This window comes from Vicia villosa, linkage group LG4 (assembly GCF_029867415.1).
Source record: "Vicia villosa cultivar HV-30 ecotype Madison, WI linkage group LG4, Vvil1.0, whole genome shotgun sequence".
In the NCBI taxonomy this organism is placed as follows: domain Eukaryota; kingdom Viridiplantae; phylum Streptophyta; class Magnoliopsida; order Fabales; family Fabaceae; genus Vicia; species Vicia villosa.
This window is the reverse complement of record NC_081183.1, coordinates 170130765-170147542: the sequence shown is the minus strand read 5'-3', so window position 1 is coordinate 170147542 and position 16778 is coordinate 170130765. Positions and strand designations below refer to the sequence as shown.

Here is a 16778-nt window from a genome sequence, read left to right as displayed (position 1 = left end):
TTAATATTTATATTGTCTTACTCCGAATAGCACATTCATTTTGCTCACCTCACTAAATTTTATCTCTATTTTATTCAATCTTTCTCTTTTAAATAATATACATTAATATAATCAATATTATTTCATCGTATTATATTAGTTTTTATCTTATGTTAACTATTCAAGTATTATTTTATACAATTTACACATATATTGTATTTAGAAACACATTATAGTATTTATAAGAGATAATATAGTACTTAAAAATGTATTATGTATAAAATAATATAGTTTTTAAGTTAATTTATAATCAATATTATGGAGTTTTTATTTTAATTTTTTTAAATAAAAAAACCTATTTAGGGTCGGGTAGCCCGAAGCCCATCTAGGGTCGGGCTCGGGTAGTAATTCTCGAGCCCATATTACACAGGGCCTTTTTGGCACAGCCCTAAAAAGCCCAGGGCCCTTCAGAGCCGACCCGTTTAGGATCGAGTAGCCCATTTTGACAGCTCTAATACTAAGCACCTCTAACACGGAGGACTAGTCTGATCCAAACGAATCAAGGTAGTATAATGTGAACCCCATCTAGTATCCCCGTGTCTAGCGAGACTAGATGATTGGTGCAAGCCCTTTCCTTGAGATATCTCATCACTCTCAAGTCTATTCAAAATATCTTGGTATTGTGCCTCCCTCAAAGCATCCTTTTCTCTTGCAAGATTCACTTGTTGTGGTTACAATCAAGGATATGTGCTCAAAGAAAACATGAATAGATGAGCAACTACTAGCAACGGACACAGCCACCAATTGCAAACGATGAGCATAACAATGGACATAGAATCTTTCTTTGTAAACCATTAAAATCATCTCTCATATTTGAAGCCCCATTATATCCCTTCCCTCGTATCCTTGAAATAGATAACGTGTAACGATCGAGAATACCATAAAGAGCATCCTTTAGTGCCTCAGATGTAGTATATTTGACATGATGTAGAGCAATAAATCATTCCACAACTTTCCCTTTATCGCTCAAGAACCTAGAAATATAAATAAAAATTCAAATGTACTCATCTAAATTTGAATGAAATTTACAAGTTTAAGTTAATAATTGTAGTAGTTTCAACAACAAACTCATTGTACTAACCTCAACATCACCTCCATTTGTTCTTTGACAGATATATCACGTGACTCATTAATAAGCACGTGGAATTGTCTATCACCAAGCTCTTCCATAATCACCTTCGTAACTTCATGTGTACAACACGTTGCAAGCTCCTTTTGAATGTCATCGGAAGTCATTGTACAATTTTTTGGACCACGATCAAAAGCATCTCTCACTTTTTCATCATTAGATTTTACCCAATCCACCATCTCTCTAAAAAATTCTTATGGAAAGTAAATTTCACTTAATTTTGAGGACATACCTCACATCACGTAGAAGGAACTCATAGTATCGAATATTTTTAGCCAGAATGTACCAATACCATGAACTTTGCAAACCTTATTGTTTCTGAGTTAAATGACTTCACCTTCTTCTAGCTCTAAAGTCTCAAAATATTCTTTCATTGGATACATGTTATAAGAGCATCTTGAGTGCTTAATATAACCTTTGTTTGTCTCAAAACTTGTTACCACTAGTGTGCCAACACTTTCATAACCATCTTCATTTGAGGCAACCGCAATTAGAACAAAATCACTCTTGTTTCCTATTTTGAAATAATCCTTCTTTAACTAATTAATTTTGTGACAAGTGAAGAATTTAAACTTTGACTTATCAAAAACCTTGGAGTATTTGGACTTTGACCTATATTTCTTCCCCTTCTGGTTTCTTTTACTCTTACTCATTTCTCTTGAGACACTTAAGCCTTCACCACTATCATTAATATTCAAATATTTCATCTTTGATAACTCCCTTAATCTTAGGGTCATTTGGACTTCATCCAAAATGATAGGTCAACACATGACTTCATGTCACCTTGGTAACTTCATGTGTACAACACGTTACAAACTCCTTTTGAATGTCACCGGAAGTCATTGTGCAATTTTTTGGACTACGATCAAAAGCATCTCTCACTTTTTCATCATTAGATTTTACCCAATCCACCGTCTCTCTAAAATTTCCCTTATTTAAAGAAGTAGATCTTTAATCATGGCCACGGAAAGCAATGCCATGGCCACAGATCTTATACAATTCTTCTGATTCCCAAGTTGCTCTAGCAAAGATACTTGTCACACCTTGTCTTTGATTATTATAATCGTCATATACATGAATTGTACTTACTATCATGACTACCAATATGATATTTAAAGCCTTTATATGTATGCTTCAAATATTTAAATCCGTATTTGTTGAAGACTTCATAACCAAAGTGTTCGGCCCTCCTGAGCGGATTAAAGAGAAAGCAATAGAAACAATAAGTTGCATCCTTCAACTCAATGTATTCAATCCATGTATAATTCTTATACCATGCTTTACATAATGCTCTTGAAGACTTCCTAAATTGAGTACGAGGAAATCTTGCTAAATCTGGTTGCGTTGGACCCTTCAATATATATGCCTTCCTCACTTGATCTTGAATATCTAGAGCATACTCATGAATTTGTTTCCTACATCCTGGATCACACACAATCTCATTTGGATTAAACTCATTGGCCAGATTAGGGGGTGTTTCTTCTACTTCGGCTTCTGTTTGGTTAACATTCACTTTCTCAATACTTGTTCTAGGAACCAAAAACCTCCTCATCTCTAAAATTTAATGATTCAAAAAACGAAACTATGAAACTAAATTGAAAGTAAAAACTGTATCTCATTGATTCATTGAAATTAAATTGATTCATTAAACAAAATTAAAATTAAAATTGAAGAAGAAATTGATTTATTTAATGCAATAATTTTTTTTAAATAACCATGTATTAAAAAAATATTACGTAAATAACCACGTTTCGGGAAAAATTACGTAAATAACCAGGTTTCAGAAATTGCTAAAGTGCATCAGCCATGTGAGATGGCGCCTCCATTGTAGCATTTATAGGTAAGTGCCGTGTGAGATGGCTCCTACGTGCATTTTGTAACACGGTGGGAGAACTGACTTTTTTGTTTTGACTTCGCAAAATATTGTTGCGGTTAGCATGAGTCGCCACCGACTTTTATTTTATCCAATTTTAGGAAGGGTAAAAAGAACAGGAAAGACTCTTTTTTTAAAAAGACTTGGGTTCGGGGGGGGGGGGGGTAAGTTATGAAAAGGGAAGGTGTTAGCACCCTTTTCATCCGTAGTTTACTACTGGCTCTTAAATTGCTTTGTTAATTTTGGTTGCTTGCTTAAAAAAAGTCTTGAAAGTGTAAGGTGCGTTTAAAAAAGGTTTGAAAAAGGACTTTAACTTGTAATAAAAGTGTAGCCTTTGTTTTTGAAGAGTGATATGAAAAATCTTTTTTTATTTGTTTTTGATTGAGCAAGCAAATTAAAAGTAATTTACCCAAAGTTTGGTATTTTCTATCCTTTTTACATTCCTTAGGACTAACCATACCATTTATGGATGATTAGTTTCTTTTATTGGATGTACGGGTCATCGAAGGGTCATCTATAGTCAAAGTAGACAACAGGAAGAGATACTTTAGCAAGTTAGCGGGACTATCATCATTTTTTCCGGGGGACGAGATCATTTACCGTAGGCAACTCCGAGGGACATCGAGGGACTATGATCTTTTTATGATGATAAATTTGAGGGTCATCGTTTTGCTAAAGTACCTCTACGTTCGTGGTACTTGACCATTATTTCTGAAAGACAACCAAAGAGGGGAAACCTTAGAGGTGAGTGCGTGCGAGTGTGTTATATTCAGTTATTTTTAATTTGAAGTTATTGATCTATGCTCAATTATTAGTCTTGTCATACAATCCTATTAAGCTAGTAGTTAAATATGTACAGAAAATTAAAGTGCGGAATGTAAAGTTCTACGTCATTACATGGCTTCGGGATTGGGGGATTACAACAAAAACCTTGCAGGAAAATAAAGTGCAGAAAATAAAAATTCCTAATTAACTATTACAAAACCCAAATGAAAGTAAAGATATACAAGAATTGAGTAAAATTGTAAATGTCCATAATAATAGTCCAATGCCTCAAAACGTACCTCGCACAAACAAGAAAACATTAGCAAAATAACAATGCATGAAGTGATACATGAATAATAGAAGAATATGAATCTAAAATATAAACCACACTAAATTCTAAAAGGGAAATTAAAATAAACAACATATCTTTAGCGTTTTTTTTTTAATAATAGTGGAAAATAAAATCTATCTATACATTTTTTTTGTATTTTTAATATTGAAAATTAAATTAACAAACAAATATTAAGCAGAAATATAATGGGTAAAAAAAAATAGAAATAGGTTAGAAAACATTAAAATAGGGAGTGAGGAATTATAAATGTAGAAATTAGGGCCCAAAACCCATAAAAACTCTAACTTGTCTTTACAAAAAAGAACTTGGACAACAGTAGCATGTGTGGGGCGGACCACTCTGTTATGAATTCATTGACCAATTCAAATACTTAAGTCACAAGCATACATAAGCCGACACATGTCCTGAGATGTGTCATAATACAAAAATAAAAGAAAAATAAAATAAAAAAACAATATTTCTACATAGTTAGCAAAACAAAAAAAAAAATTGAATCTTCTCTCTAATGGCTCTGTTTGGTTCAACGGAGGGGAGGGGAGGGGAGAGAATTTAATCGAGAGGAGGGGAATAGAGGGGAAGGGATGGGAGGGAATTAAACTAGATATATGTTTGGTTCAAAGGAGAGGAGGGGAGGGATTTTTAACAACAAATATGTTTGGTTCACAAGGGGATGAGAGAGATTTTAAAATCAATTTACCTTTTTATCCTTATAAATATTATTATTTGTGCTTAGTAAAAATAATTCTTAATAAAAACTTGTTCATTCATAAACCATAATATAACTCGTAAACAACAACATACATTAGTTGAACTATATATCTTCAACGCAAACCAAACTATTATCTGATCTTATGATTCATCTAACCCAGTAAAATAATTCCTATAATTAAAAATAAATAAAATAAAATTAGAATATTAAAAAAATTAAATAAATAATATTAGAGTTAAAATTTTTATTTATAACATAAATATATTATATTTGCATACATTGTATATTGTTGTTATAATTATTAATAGTATAATAAAAAAGTCTTATTATTATCATATATAAGAACCGATATAAGTATATAAGTATAAGTAAATTATTATTATAAAAATAATAATATAATATCAAAAAGGGAACTTCAACAAAATAAAAATAAAAAAACTCACATGAGAGAAACAACGCACAAATAGCAACCGCACAATAAAAAAAAATAAACGTGAAATAAAATGGAGAACAAATATATTCTTTAATAATTCAATAAGGACAATCTTGGAATTAAAAAAATAATTGAGGTTAAAATAGGGAAAATAATATAATTATGATTACTAAATCTTCTCTCCCCGGGAGCAAAAAGTGAGTCTAGGAGGGATTTTGCTCTCCTCCCCTCCCCTCCCCTTATAAAAAATGAACCAAACACATATTTTTATAAATATCTCCTCCCCTCCATCTACTCCCAACCAAACGGATCCTATGTGGAAGGACTTGGATCCTCTCCTTCATTTTTCTCTCCTTCCCTCTCCATTCTCTCTATCTCTCTTAATTTCACTCTCACTCATCAATAAAAAACAAAATTTAATCAAGAGAGAAATAGAGAGGATGGAGAGGGAAGGAGAGGATCCCAGAGTGCACCTGTGGAACAACAACCACACAAAATATATCTTCTTCTTCCATGAAGCTCCTTTCCTTTTAACAGTAAACAAAAAGGCAAACACACCTATACACATAACAAAATCATATCTTCGAATCAAATAGACATATTGGTTGCTATAGATATTACCGGTGATGGAGAGGGTGGAAACGCGTCGGCACGAACGGTGTGAGGGCTGTTCAACAGCAGAATTGGAGGGATCTGCGCGGTGTTGTTGTTGTTGACGTCGGAGTCACGGCATGGCCGTGATTTGTCGACGGTGTGAGATTCCGGCGTGGTGGCTTCGTTGGTGCTCGTGGTTGGATTGCGATTCGTCCGTGGAGTCCGGCGCTTGGTGAAAGGCGGCCAGATGTTGGCGGTGGAAGCAGATTGTGACTGGGAGGCGGCCGTTGGTTGGATCGATAGCGTCTTTGTTCTTCTTCATTTCTGAAAAAAAAAAAACTAACAAACTGGAAAAGAAAAGAAGTTGTTGTTGGAAATTTTTGTTTTTTTTTATGATTAGTTTGATGAAGGATGTTATATTAGAGCATCTCCAATGGTGCAATTTACATTTGAGTCATTTATGGGTCCCACAACTTTACCTCATAACTTGATTTGATTGGGTACTACAATCTTTTAGTTGTTGCATTGCAATGCAACTCTATTATGACATGGCAAATTTTTTAAATATTTAATTATTAAATTGATGGTACAGGTGGAGAACTCAATAGAAGAAACTACCATTGAAGATGGTCTTAGTAAGACCATCTCCAATGGTGCAACTCATTTTTGAATTCTTTATGAGTCTCACCAGTCATATCATCTCAAAATAATTTATTTAATATTTATTTTATTGATGTAATTCAAATGGGTCCCACAATTTTACCTCATAAATTAGTTTGATTGGGTACTACAATTTTTTACTAGTTGCATAGCAATGTAACTCTACTATGACATGTCAAATTAATTCAATATTTAATTATTATATTAATGTCTAGTTGGAGAACTCATTGAAAAATACTACCATTGGAGATGCTCTAAGTTGATTTATGAATCAAGGTGATGGATTACTGATAAGGAATTTTGTGTAAAACCCATACAGTGAAAGAGGATGGGTAATTTTTTTTTTTTGGTGGCTTTGTATTGGAAAGAAATTGTTACAGATTGAATTTGGCTATGGTAAAGGTTATTGATGGAGTATGTACAAGGGAGGGCTTTTTTTGTGTGAAAGTTTGAACGGAAAGCTGCAGGTTTTTTTTGAGATAGAGGTTAGAGGTGGTCGTTAGTGATGTACGTGAGAGAGAGTGGATCCTTTAGGATTTCCCCGTGCACATGGATATATAGTATAGATATATAGTAGTGTAGAATGATTGGAATTGAATAGAATTTAAGGGAGCAATTACTATGAAACATTTTGAAATGAATGGGATTAAAAAAGAGTAATTGGTGAAAAACATGAAATGAATTGTAATGATACAGAATTATTTGTGAGCATTTTGAATTTTTTGGATGTTATGATTTTATGCGTTGATGTTCAAAGGATGATGGTGAATAAAACAATAATAATAATAATAATAATAATAATAATAATAATAATAATAATAATAATAATAATAATAATAATAATAATAATAATAATAATGATATCCTAATAATTAAAAATAAATGACAATAATTATTTTAATATCCTAATAATAATAATAATAATAATAATAATAATAATGATATCCTAATAATTAAAAATAAATGACAATAATTATTTTGATATTTTTGTGATAAAAAATGCATAAAATAAAAAAATTAATAATTTCTAAAAACGCTTAAAATTAAAAAACGAAAAAAATAATATAAAAATGATAAAAATATTATTTTTGTGATTTTTTGAATAAAATACTAACAAAATAAAGTTAGAAAATAAAAAGGGAAAAATGTTAGAAATGAGATTCAAACCCGGGACCTCTCGCTCTTATACCTTTTACCCTCAAGTCCTTACCAAATGGGCTATGTCACTTATTTGAAATAAAATGACATTTGCAAATATATGAGGGCAAATTTTGGGGTACAACACATTTGTTCTGCACTAAGCCATCTCAGATGGCGCCTTAGTGCAATTGCTTTTTTTTTTTTTAATCTTTTTTAATAAATGACAATGTAGAAATGAGACAACGATTTTCATTAACATAAAACGATTACATCATAAAAATAAAGTTATATAGAATTTAATAGTCGTTCGGATTTTGAAAACGACTATTGCGAGATCGCCTAGTTCGTTGGTTCACCCTATGACCTTCTTGTTGTGGTTGGGTCGAGGGCTCTGTGAAATCAATGTGTTCAATGAATTGAAATTTGTATGCACACTTCTTTTAAGATCTAAACATGTCTTTTTTTCATTAAGAACATCTGTTACGACACATACGATTGTTAAAAATAAAATGACATAATGACTTAAAAACAACACATACAGCGGATAAAAAAACGTCAACAACACGACAAAATATCTAAAAAATTTCAAGCACCAAAACAATGTCATCAGAATCGTGCATCATCATCATTATGTCTCTGTCTCTTTCAACTTCCTCCAACCAAGTGCGAGACGTTCCAATTGCAAGTGAGGTGGCGGTTCTTCTTCTCTGGATTCTTCTAATTTCTTCGCCCGTTAGGATGTCCCCGTCTAACCAGCGTTTCAGCTCTCTCTTAAGACGCTCCATGGAATAGATGTGCCAAATTTTCATTTTAATCGGCGGTTTGACGGCCGAGAAAAATACATACTCATCTCTTGTGAAAATCTCAGAAGCCATGATGATAAAAGTAAAAGTAAAAAAGCCATCTCAGATGGCGCCTTGATGTAAAAGGTTTCTGAAATCTGGTTATTTGCGTAATTTTCTCCGAAAATGGTTATTTTTATAAAAAAAATCACAAAGCAAAACATAAATTAAATTTATCAAAATAGAGGCAAATCAAAGCATAAACAAAACATAATTTCAAAAAACTTAACATTTTTATATTTTTTAAAACAACTCCAAAATATGACAGTACAGTACATATATAAATTTGAACCCAAAATAATGATAATTTGAACATTTTTATCAAAATATGACAGTACCTTTTTTAATAATTTAAACATATATATTACAGTACCTATATGCAGTACACAGTGTTTGAACCTATAATATATATATATATATATATATATATATATATATATGTATTGTTTCTTAACTAGCTTCCTGTATTTAATAATATAGAACCGCCGTGTCTAATACCTTATCTCCAAAATTGAAGAAGAAGAAAAATTAAGAGAAGTAATTACCTACTAGGCGCTATCTTGAAAGTGACGAAGAGGGGAAAGATGAAATACAAACAGTCAGAGACAAAGAGAGGAGGCATCCGGTCTATTGTGTTAGAACAAGATTTGTTCTGATCAATATTCTTGCTTTGATGATAACAATGTATATGAATTTTGTATAAGATAATGTGGTACTCTAATCCTTTACATTTTCCATTTTAGGAAATATATAAAGAGTATGCACAATTCAGCGCTAGAAGCACTGACTCAGAAGGTTCAAGAATGCAACATCAGAACATGTTCTCGCAAGACATCAGAAGATGGTCAAACAGAATCAGAACATGATCTATGAAGCATCAGAAGAACATGAGATCAGAAGCAGAAGCACTGAAGTTCTTATGGTATCACGCTTAAGCACTTCAAAGTCAGAAGACAAGAAGATGCTCTGCACCAAGCTGTTTGACTCTGATTATTCAAACGTTGTATCTACAAACATCAGAATCAGAAGCAAGTACAAGATGACAGGCTACGCTGACTGACAAAAGGAACGTTAGAAGCTACAAAAGGCAAAGTCAGTAGAAGCAGCAAAAGCAAGGCTCGAGGTAGTTGACAAAAGAGTGAAACATTAAATGCAGAGCTGTACGGAACACGCAACGCATTAAATGCTCCCAACGGTCATCTTCTCAAAACGCCTATAAATATGAAGTTCTGATCAGAAGCACAACACACAACTCTTGCAATATACTGAAACGTTGTAGAATTCATTACTTACGAACTTCATCTTCAACCTCACTTCACTTGTAATATCTTAGTGAGAATTAAGCTTAGAACTTAAGAGAAATATCACAGTTGTGATTATAGCTTTCTAAGAAGCATTTGAATACTCTTGTAAACATTTATTTTACATTGATTTGTAAAAGGTTCCTAGAGTGATCAGTGAGATCAGTAGACTCTAGAAGACTTAGAAGTTTCTAAGTGGTGTATTCCTAGAGTGATCAAGTTGTGATCAGTATACTCTAGAAGACTTAGAGGGTATCTAAGTGGAAAACCATTGTAATCAAGATTGATTAGTGGATTAAATCCTCAGTTGAGGTAAATCACTCTAAGGGGGTGGACTGGAGTAGTTTCGTTAACAACGAACCAGAATAAAAATAATTGTGTTAATTGTTTTTGTCTTAAGAGTTTTTAAAGTCACACTTATTCAAACCCCCCATTTCTAAGTGTATTTCTATCCTTCATATTGTACTGTACCATGATTAGTTTTTTTTAAAATTTCTATTCTAATTCAAAAATAATTAATTGGGTTAGGCCTGCCTGGACCATTGAGCATTCATCTATTTTAGTTTTCACACCCTTATTTTTATTAATTTTGTCTCTGGTTTTCGTCTAAAAATTGACTATTAAATTGGAGGAAATACAAAGAAAGTAGGGGTTGAGCCCGGGCACGTGCCCGAGCTCGTTGGGCTATAGAACCGCTCCTACTTTCACAACACAACAAATGAGTTAATTTCTCACCAATCCAACCATCATTCACTAAAATGCAGCTACAAGAACCCTTTAATACTTGAAACAATGTTTTGCTCAAGGCTTGTTTTTCCTTGGAGACTCTTCCATGCATCTAATTGTTTTCTCATATGTTGGCTATTGGAAAGGTTGTGCTGAATAAAATACTAATTATATCTAAATTATCTTTAGAAGAAGAATATTGAACTTTAGTTGTAGCTGCTTGTGAACTCCAATGGTTATTGTTTCTCCTTCAAGACATCAAATCTCCTTGATTCAAACTTCTTGTTCTATATTGTGATAATTAACCTCAATGTCATCCATATAGCATCTAATTTTGTGGTCCAAGAAAAGCTTCAAGTTGGTGTGTACCCTTTAAATAACAACTTGTAGATTTTATTTTTACTAAACATCTGCTTCTTCACCCATTTCACAATATGTTATCCAAGTTAGAAATGGTTAACAGCTATAATCCTCCAACTTGTGGAGAGATATTACTAAATAATATTGATAGCTCAAATTAATTGTTGGAGAATTTTCAAAATATATTTGAAAAGTTTCAATGGTTAAAAAAGACCTTTTAAAGAAAAGGTGTAATGCTTTACAATTGAAGTAATGTAACCATTCATGAACAAACTCTTTCAAAGGGTTGTTTCTGTTCACCAAGTGGTATGAATTTCTCTATAAATAGAGATAATTTTCAAACCTAAAAGGAGACGAAAATAATGTATTTCAAGATTCAAATATCATATATAAATCGTTTCTTTATTTTTCTATTGCACGAGAATAAATGAGGAAATTTTATTCGGTAAAATATCGTTGGTCGATATGCTTAATGTGAATGTGTGATTCATATTAAGGTTTCCAAAGTATCCTGAAGGGGATTCGCCTATTAACCCATTTGCATCCAATTACCTAAATTGGTGGGGGAGAATCGAACCTAAAGCTTAGTGTAAACACACGCTTTGGAATTTATTTTGTGCAACTTTTATCGTATCGTTTTCATCTTCTTCTTGTCCATGTTTTGCAGCAAACCCCCAACACAAAATCTAATAATCTTAGGTTCGATTTTTGATTTGATTTATACTTTAATGTTACTCGTATTAAAGGCTGTAATTTTAAAGGAGATAATAATAATTTTCTATGATGGATTGGGGAAAGGTACGTAATTATTTTTTATGATTTTTGTGATTTCAAATTTATGATTCTTTTTGTTGTGGTTAATTTATGAGTACAACTTTGATGGAGAGATAAACATACATGTTTGTTAATTCATAACCATGGTGAAAGGTAGATGATTATTTTAAATAATTATATTTTATATGATGTTCTAAATCTTTGTAAAATATGTTGGAAATAATATTTATTTAGGTTAAGTTATATGCAATAAATTTATATATGCATGATTTATAAATTGTTCAAGCATGTGAATTTGGATAATTAAGAAAATATTTGGTTTATGGTGTATACTTGAATGCAAAATACATGTTAAATATTATTCTTTAGTGCAATTAATTTATTATAATAAATAATGTACTATTTTTAGATGAAATAATTTGGTGAAGAATAAAATCATGAAGATGAATATACGATGCATGTATTGGTAACGTAAAATTATGTAAATGAAATGTTAAAAATATCTATGACATGTTTCAACTGAATATTTTACCATGCAAGAAAATGGTTTATTTTAAAAGAATAGAAATAAATTATATGATGTTATATTTACATGGAGTTTATGAATTACATGTTTGAATCCACTTCATACAATAAAAACTAGTTATAACAAATTTGTATGATCATGATTGTTGATTGCTATAAATGTTTAATGCCTTAAATATATTTTGGATATTTTAAGTGGGAGTAAATTTTAAATTGAAAAGGTTAGCAAATGAAGAATGACATAGAATTTGTGTATATGACAAAATTAATGACAAAAATGTCATGGTGATAGTTTGTCAAAACTATCAAGAATATATAATATATGTTAAATATAATAAATGTACTAATATGACAAAGGTGGCATGGTTTGATGATAGTTGGTAAATGCTATCAAGAGTACATAAAGTAATCATAAACATGACTACTTGAAAGATTGAATATTGAAAGTTTATTAAAGTGTGAAAATTTTTACAATTCTTTGACGAGAGGATTGACAAGGATATGATGTCTTTGGATATAATTGAAAAGAATGAAGACATCATTAGGGATGAGGAACAAGGCCATATCCAATTAATCATCGATAGTGGAAACTCAACTAACACTTGATTAATATTAAGTCTTAAGTTTAATGATAAAAGTACACTATTAATGTGATTGAAGTACTTGATTATAAATACATCTCAATGGATAAAAGTACTTGGACCATAAGAATAAATATGGTAGGATGAGATTTTTCTCTTAATATACATATAGCATATGTTTGCTATAATGCATACTTATGGGTGCATTTCAGATATAGTATACCTATATGAGAATGAAGTGGTGCCGCTTCATAGAGTTCATGGACTTGACTCTTAAATTCTCATGAAAAGGATATGAGATACAAGGCCTTATTAAATGTGTCATATTGATAATTCAATCAATAGTATCGATATTTCATGTGTGAGTTATGCATATTTGTTCTAATGAATAATTGGTTCAAAGCTTGTCTACCAATCTATTCGCGGATGAGTGGAAACTTGACTTACTAAGTAATGGTTCAAATCGTAAGATACCTTTATCTAAAACCATGAAATTTCCTGAATAATGGATTTAGATATATTTTGAAAATGGTGGGGGATTATTGGAGAATTTCCAAAATATATTTGGAAAGTTGCAATGGTTAAAAAAGACCTTTTAGAGAAAATGTGTAATGCTTTACAATTGAAGTAATGTAATCATTCATGAACAAACTCTTTCTACGGGTTGTTTATGTTCACCAAGTAGTATGAATTTTTCTATAAATAGAGATAATTTCCAAACCTAAAAGGATACGAAAATAATGAATTTCAAGAGCCAAATATCATATCTAAGTCATTTCTTTATTTTTCTAGTGCACGAGAATAAATGAGAAAACTTTATTCGGTAAAATATCGTTGGTCGATATGCTTAATGTGAATGTGTGATTCATGTTAAGGTTTCCAAAGTATCCTGAAAGGGATACGCCTATTAACCCATTTGCATCCAATTACCTAAATTGGTGGGGGCAAATTCAATCTAAAGCTTAGTGTAAACACACTCTTTAGAATTTATTTTGTGCAACTTTTATCTTATCATTTTCATCTTCTTCTTGTCTATGTTTTGCAGCAAACCCCCAACACAAAATCTAACATTAATTATGATTGTTACACAAATAACTAACTTATTTCAACGTTAGTTAGGTGGTTAAGAGTTAGTTAGAAGTCTTTCTTTTGTATTGGACTATCTATGCTACCTTATGCACATACGCTTAAATATATAATCACATCGTATATGAGTATTCTACAAGTTAATATGTTGGCATTACTAAGTGTTAGTAGTATTAATAGTTATTTGGTGATAATTGTTGCATTTGTGTCATTTATATGATTGTTTGGCATGTTGAAAATAATTGTGAATGTTATTGCATATGATTATAATGCAATTGTTTTTTTATAGACAATGGGATTTATCAAACAAAGAGTACAACAATTACAACAAACTAAAAAAAATTCAAATGATGACTTTGACAAATTGATAAACATTATGCACCTCGTTTTTTAAAATAAATCAGTTTCTCGCATTCCATAATGCCCAATAAATTGATAACCAGAGAACTAATCTCTTGTTTTGAGAAGCTTTACCACGAAGAGCCTCTTTAAACCATAGCAAATGATCCATCATTGTTTCGGCAAAAACATGAGGAATTCCCAGCCAAAGCGAAATCTTGTGTCAAACAACTTTTGAACAGGCACGTGATATAAGCAAATGATCCAATGTTTTGAAATATTAATAAAAATAACGTATATTTAAATAATTAACTATTTCCTACAGCAATAAATGCTAATTTTATTTAAAATGTATATTTTTCATATAAAATATATTAAAATCTACAATGATTAGAGGGAAATTTTTATTTTAATCAATTTACTTTTTTTATAAAAATAATACCTAAAAGTCTTTATTGTTACAACATAGTAGTTTTTCTATATGGACATTTTACGTGAAATTACAGATTCCAACTCAAATTGTAATATTGCTTGAATATTGTCAGATTTTTTTCTTTTGTTTGTATTTATTTAAATATGTTCTCCCCACTTGGCCAATAACTAAAAAGAATGTGAAAAAAGTATAAAGAGAAAAATTATTGATTTACTTCTAAATAAGAGATATCAGATAGAAAAAAAAAATTAAAAAAATATGTTTCTTCCCTTCTAAAATAAATAATCTATTTGACTAATTAACAGTTATAAATAAAAAGGAATATGGTTAATTACCATTTTAAACCCTTTATTTTAGCTGATTTACTTATTTAATTTTTCTATTTTTAATTTAAATAATATTGATTTCTCTCTCACAATTTTGTATAAAAATTGAAGACATGTTTATTTTTTAATGATTGGTTAACTCATATTTTTTTATCTTTAAATTCTATCAAGATTGTGACATGTCATTTAAAAATAAACACATCAATAATTTTTTCTTAAGTGTAAAACTATGAGAGGGAAACCAATCTATTTAAATTTAAAATAAAATTAGATAAGATATGGTTATCAAAATTGTAATTAAGTAAAAAAAAATTGCTAAAGCTAAAGTATGAAGTATAAGTTTTTTTTTAAAGACTAAAATAATATATTACTACTAAAATAATCCTTCAAGCACAAGAATTAAAAAAAAAAATTATTACAACATCAATTAAGATAAACAAAAACAACTGCCATCAGCACCCAACTCTTGATGATAAATTAATCAAAACTATCTAAAATGCATTGCATAGGATTTCTCCTCCAATGTGGTAATCAAAACTAAACACCACCACACGAGCAATCAACCACCAGTAAGACTAAATTTTAACCTTAATTAGATAATACAATTAAAAATTTTAGTATATTGTCTTGGAATTTGATTGGGTTGTTTATTCTTTTATTTTTTATAAATAAATCAATAATTATGGGATGGAAAGAAATATAATTCCTTCTCCCCTAAAACATATATAAGATATTATTTTGAAATTTATTTGTGTCCTTTTCTTTTAAGATCCCCTACAAATTTTTACTCAATACTAATTATTTCCTTATTAAAATATTCCTAATCCTCCTATCTCTTTTTGGTAAGCAATAATACTATAAAGTAAAAAATATTTTATTTTTGCCTCCTAAAAGAAAAATCAATTAAAAAATTATCAATACATTTAATTCACATAATATAGTCGTTAGAGTCTTATATTTTTCAAAAGATAAAATGGTAATGCTTAAAATTTAGAAACATCTTAATTTATTTTGTGTATGTAAATCACAATATTAGTAATTACCTTGCATTTGTATCACTTACCCTATAAACCCTAAATTATCTTTTTCAGACATATTATAGTTTTTTTCTCTCTATAAAATCATGAGTAAATCAAGTTGTAATTCCACAACAACAACCAAAAAGACATTTGTATTCTCAATGACTAATATTTACCCTTTCAACAAAACATGCACTCATTTATCATTAGGTATATGTCCATGTCCCATATCAAAAACACATTCCTATCATATTGGAAAGAGATGGTGGGGTTACACAACAAACTTAGTGCTTTATGATGACCCTTGGAAAGTCAAGAAAGTGCTCCAAGTGAGTGATCTTGAAGATAAGCTATTGTTAGCTACAGATTTGGCTGAGGAATTGGTGGTTCCTTTGTTGGGTGCTGGTGCTGATCTTGAAAGAGGAACTCATGTTAGGGTTTATGATTCTGACACTGATACAAAGCATGTGTTGATTCTCAAGAAATGTGTTTCTTCAGGAGACTATGGTTTTTATGACAATTGGGTTAATGATTTTGTTGTGAGAAGGGGGTTGATGAAAGATGATGAGGTTGGGTTTCATTGGGATTCTTATGAGAAACACTTTGATTTTTCTGTTTTGTTTAGGACTACTAGAATGTAGTAGCATGCATGTTGCACTACTATGTGTCTTCAAATTGCATCTTTCTTTCTCTTTCGATTTCAAACTTTCTTCTTTCACCTTATCGTTTGATAAGCAATAAATAACTTTTTTCTTGTTCAAGAATCTTATAT

The 16778-nt window shown here is 30.7% G+C and overlaps 2 protein-coding genes across 2 annotated transcripts; one reads left to right on the top strand and one right to left on the bottom strand.

Annotated features, from left to right (window-relative positions):
• Window positions 1-2234: 2234 nt before the first annotated feature.
• Window positions 2235-2720, bottom strand: LOC131598298 (uncharacterized). Its single transcript, XM_058870914.1, has one exon. The coding sequence runs from the start codon at window positions 2718-2720 to the stop codon at window positions 2235-2237; it is 486 nt and encodes a 161-aa protein (XP_058726897.1).
• A 13447-nt stretch (window positions 2721-16167) lies between these two features.
• On the top strand, window positions 16168-16647 carry LOC131600257 (B3 domain-containing protein At2g33720-like). Its single transcript, XM_058872443.1, has one exon. The coding sequence runs from the start codon at window positions 16168-16170 to the stop codon at window positions 16645-16647; it is 480 nt and encodes a 159-aa protein (XP_058728426.1).
• Window positions 16648-16778: the final 131 nt, after the last annotated feature.

What these genes read in the sequence shown, in the direction of transcription:
- LOC131598298 (XM_058870914.1), bottom strand. Translation starts at nt 2,720, where the DNA reads ATGAGGAGGTTTTTGGTTCCTAGAACAAGTATTGAGAAAGTGAATGTT.
- LOC131600257 (XM_058872443.1), top strand. Translation starts at nt 16,168, where the DNA reads ATGACTAATATTTACCCTTTCAACAAAACATGCACTCATTTATCATTA.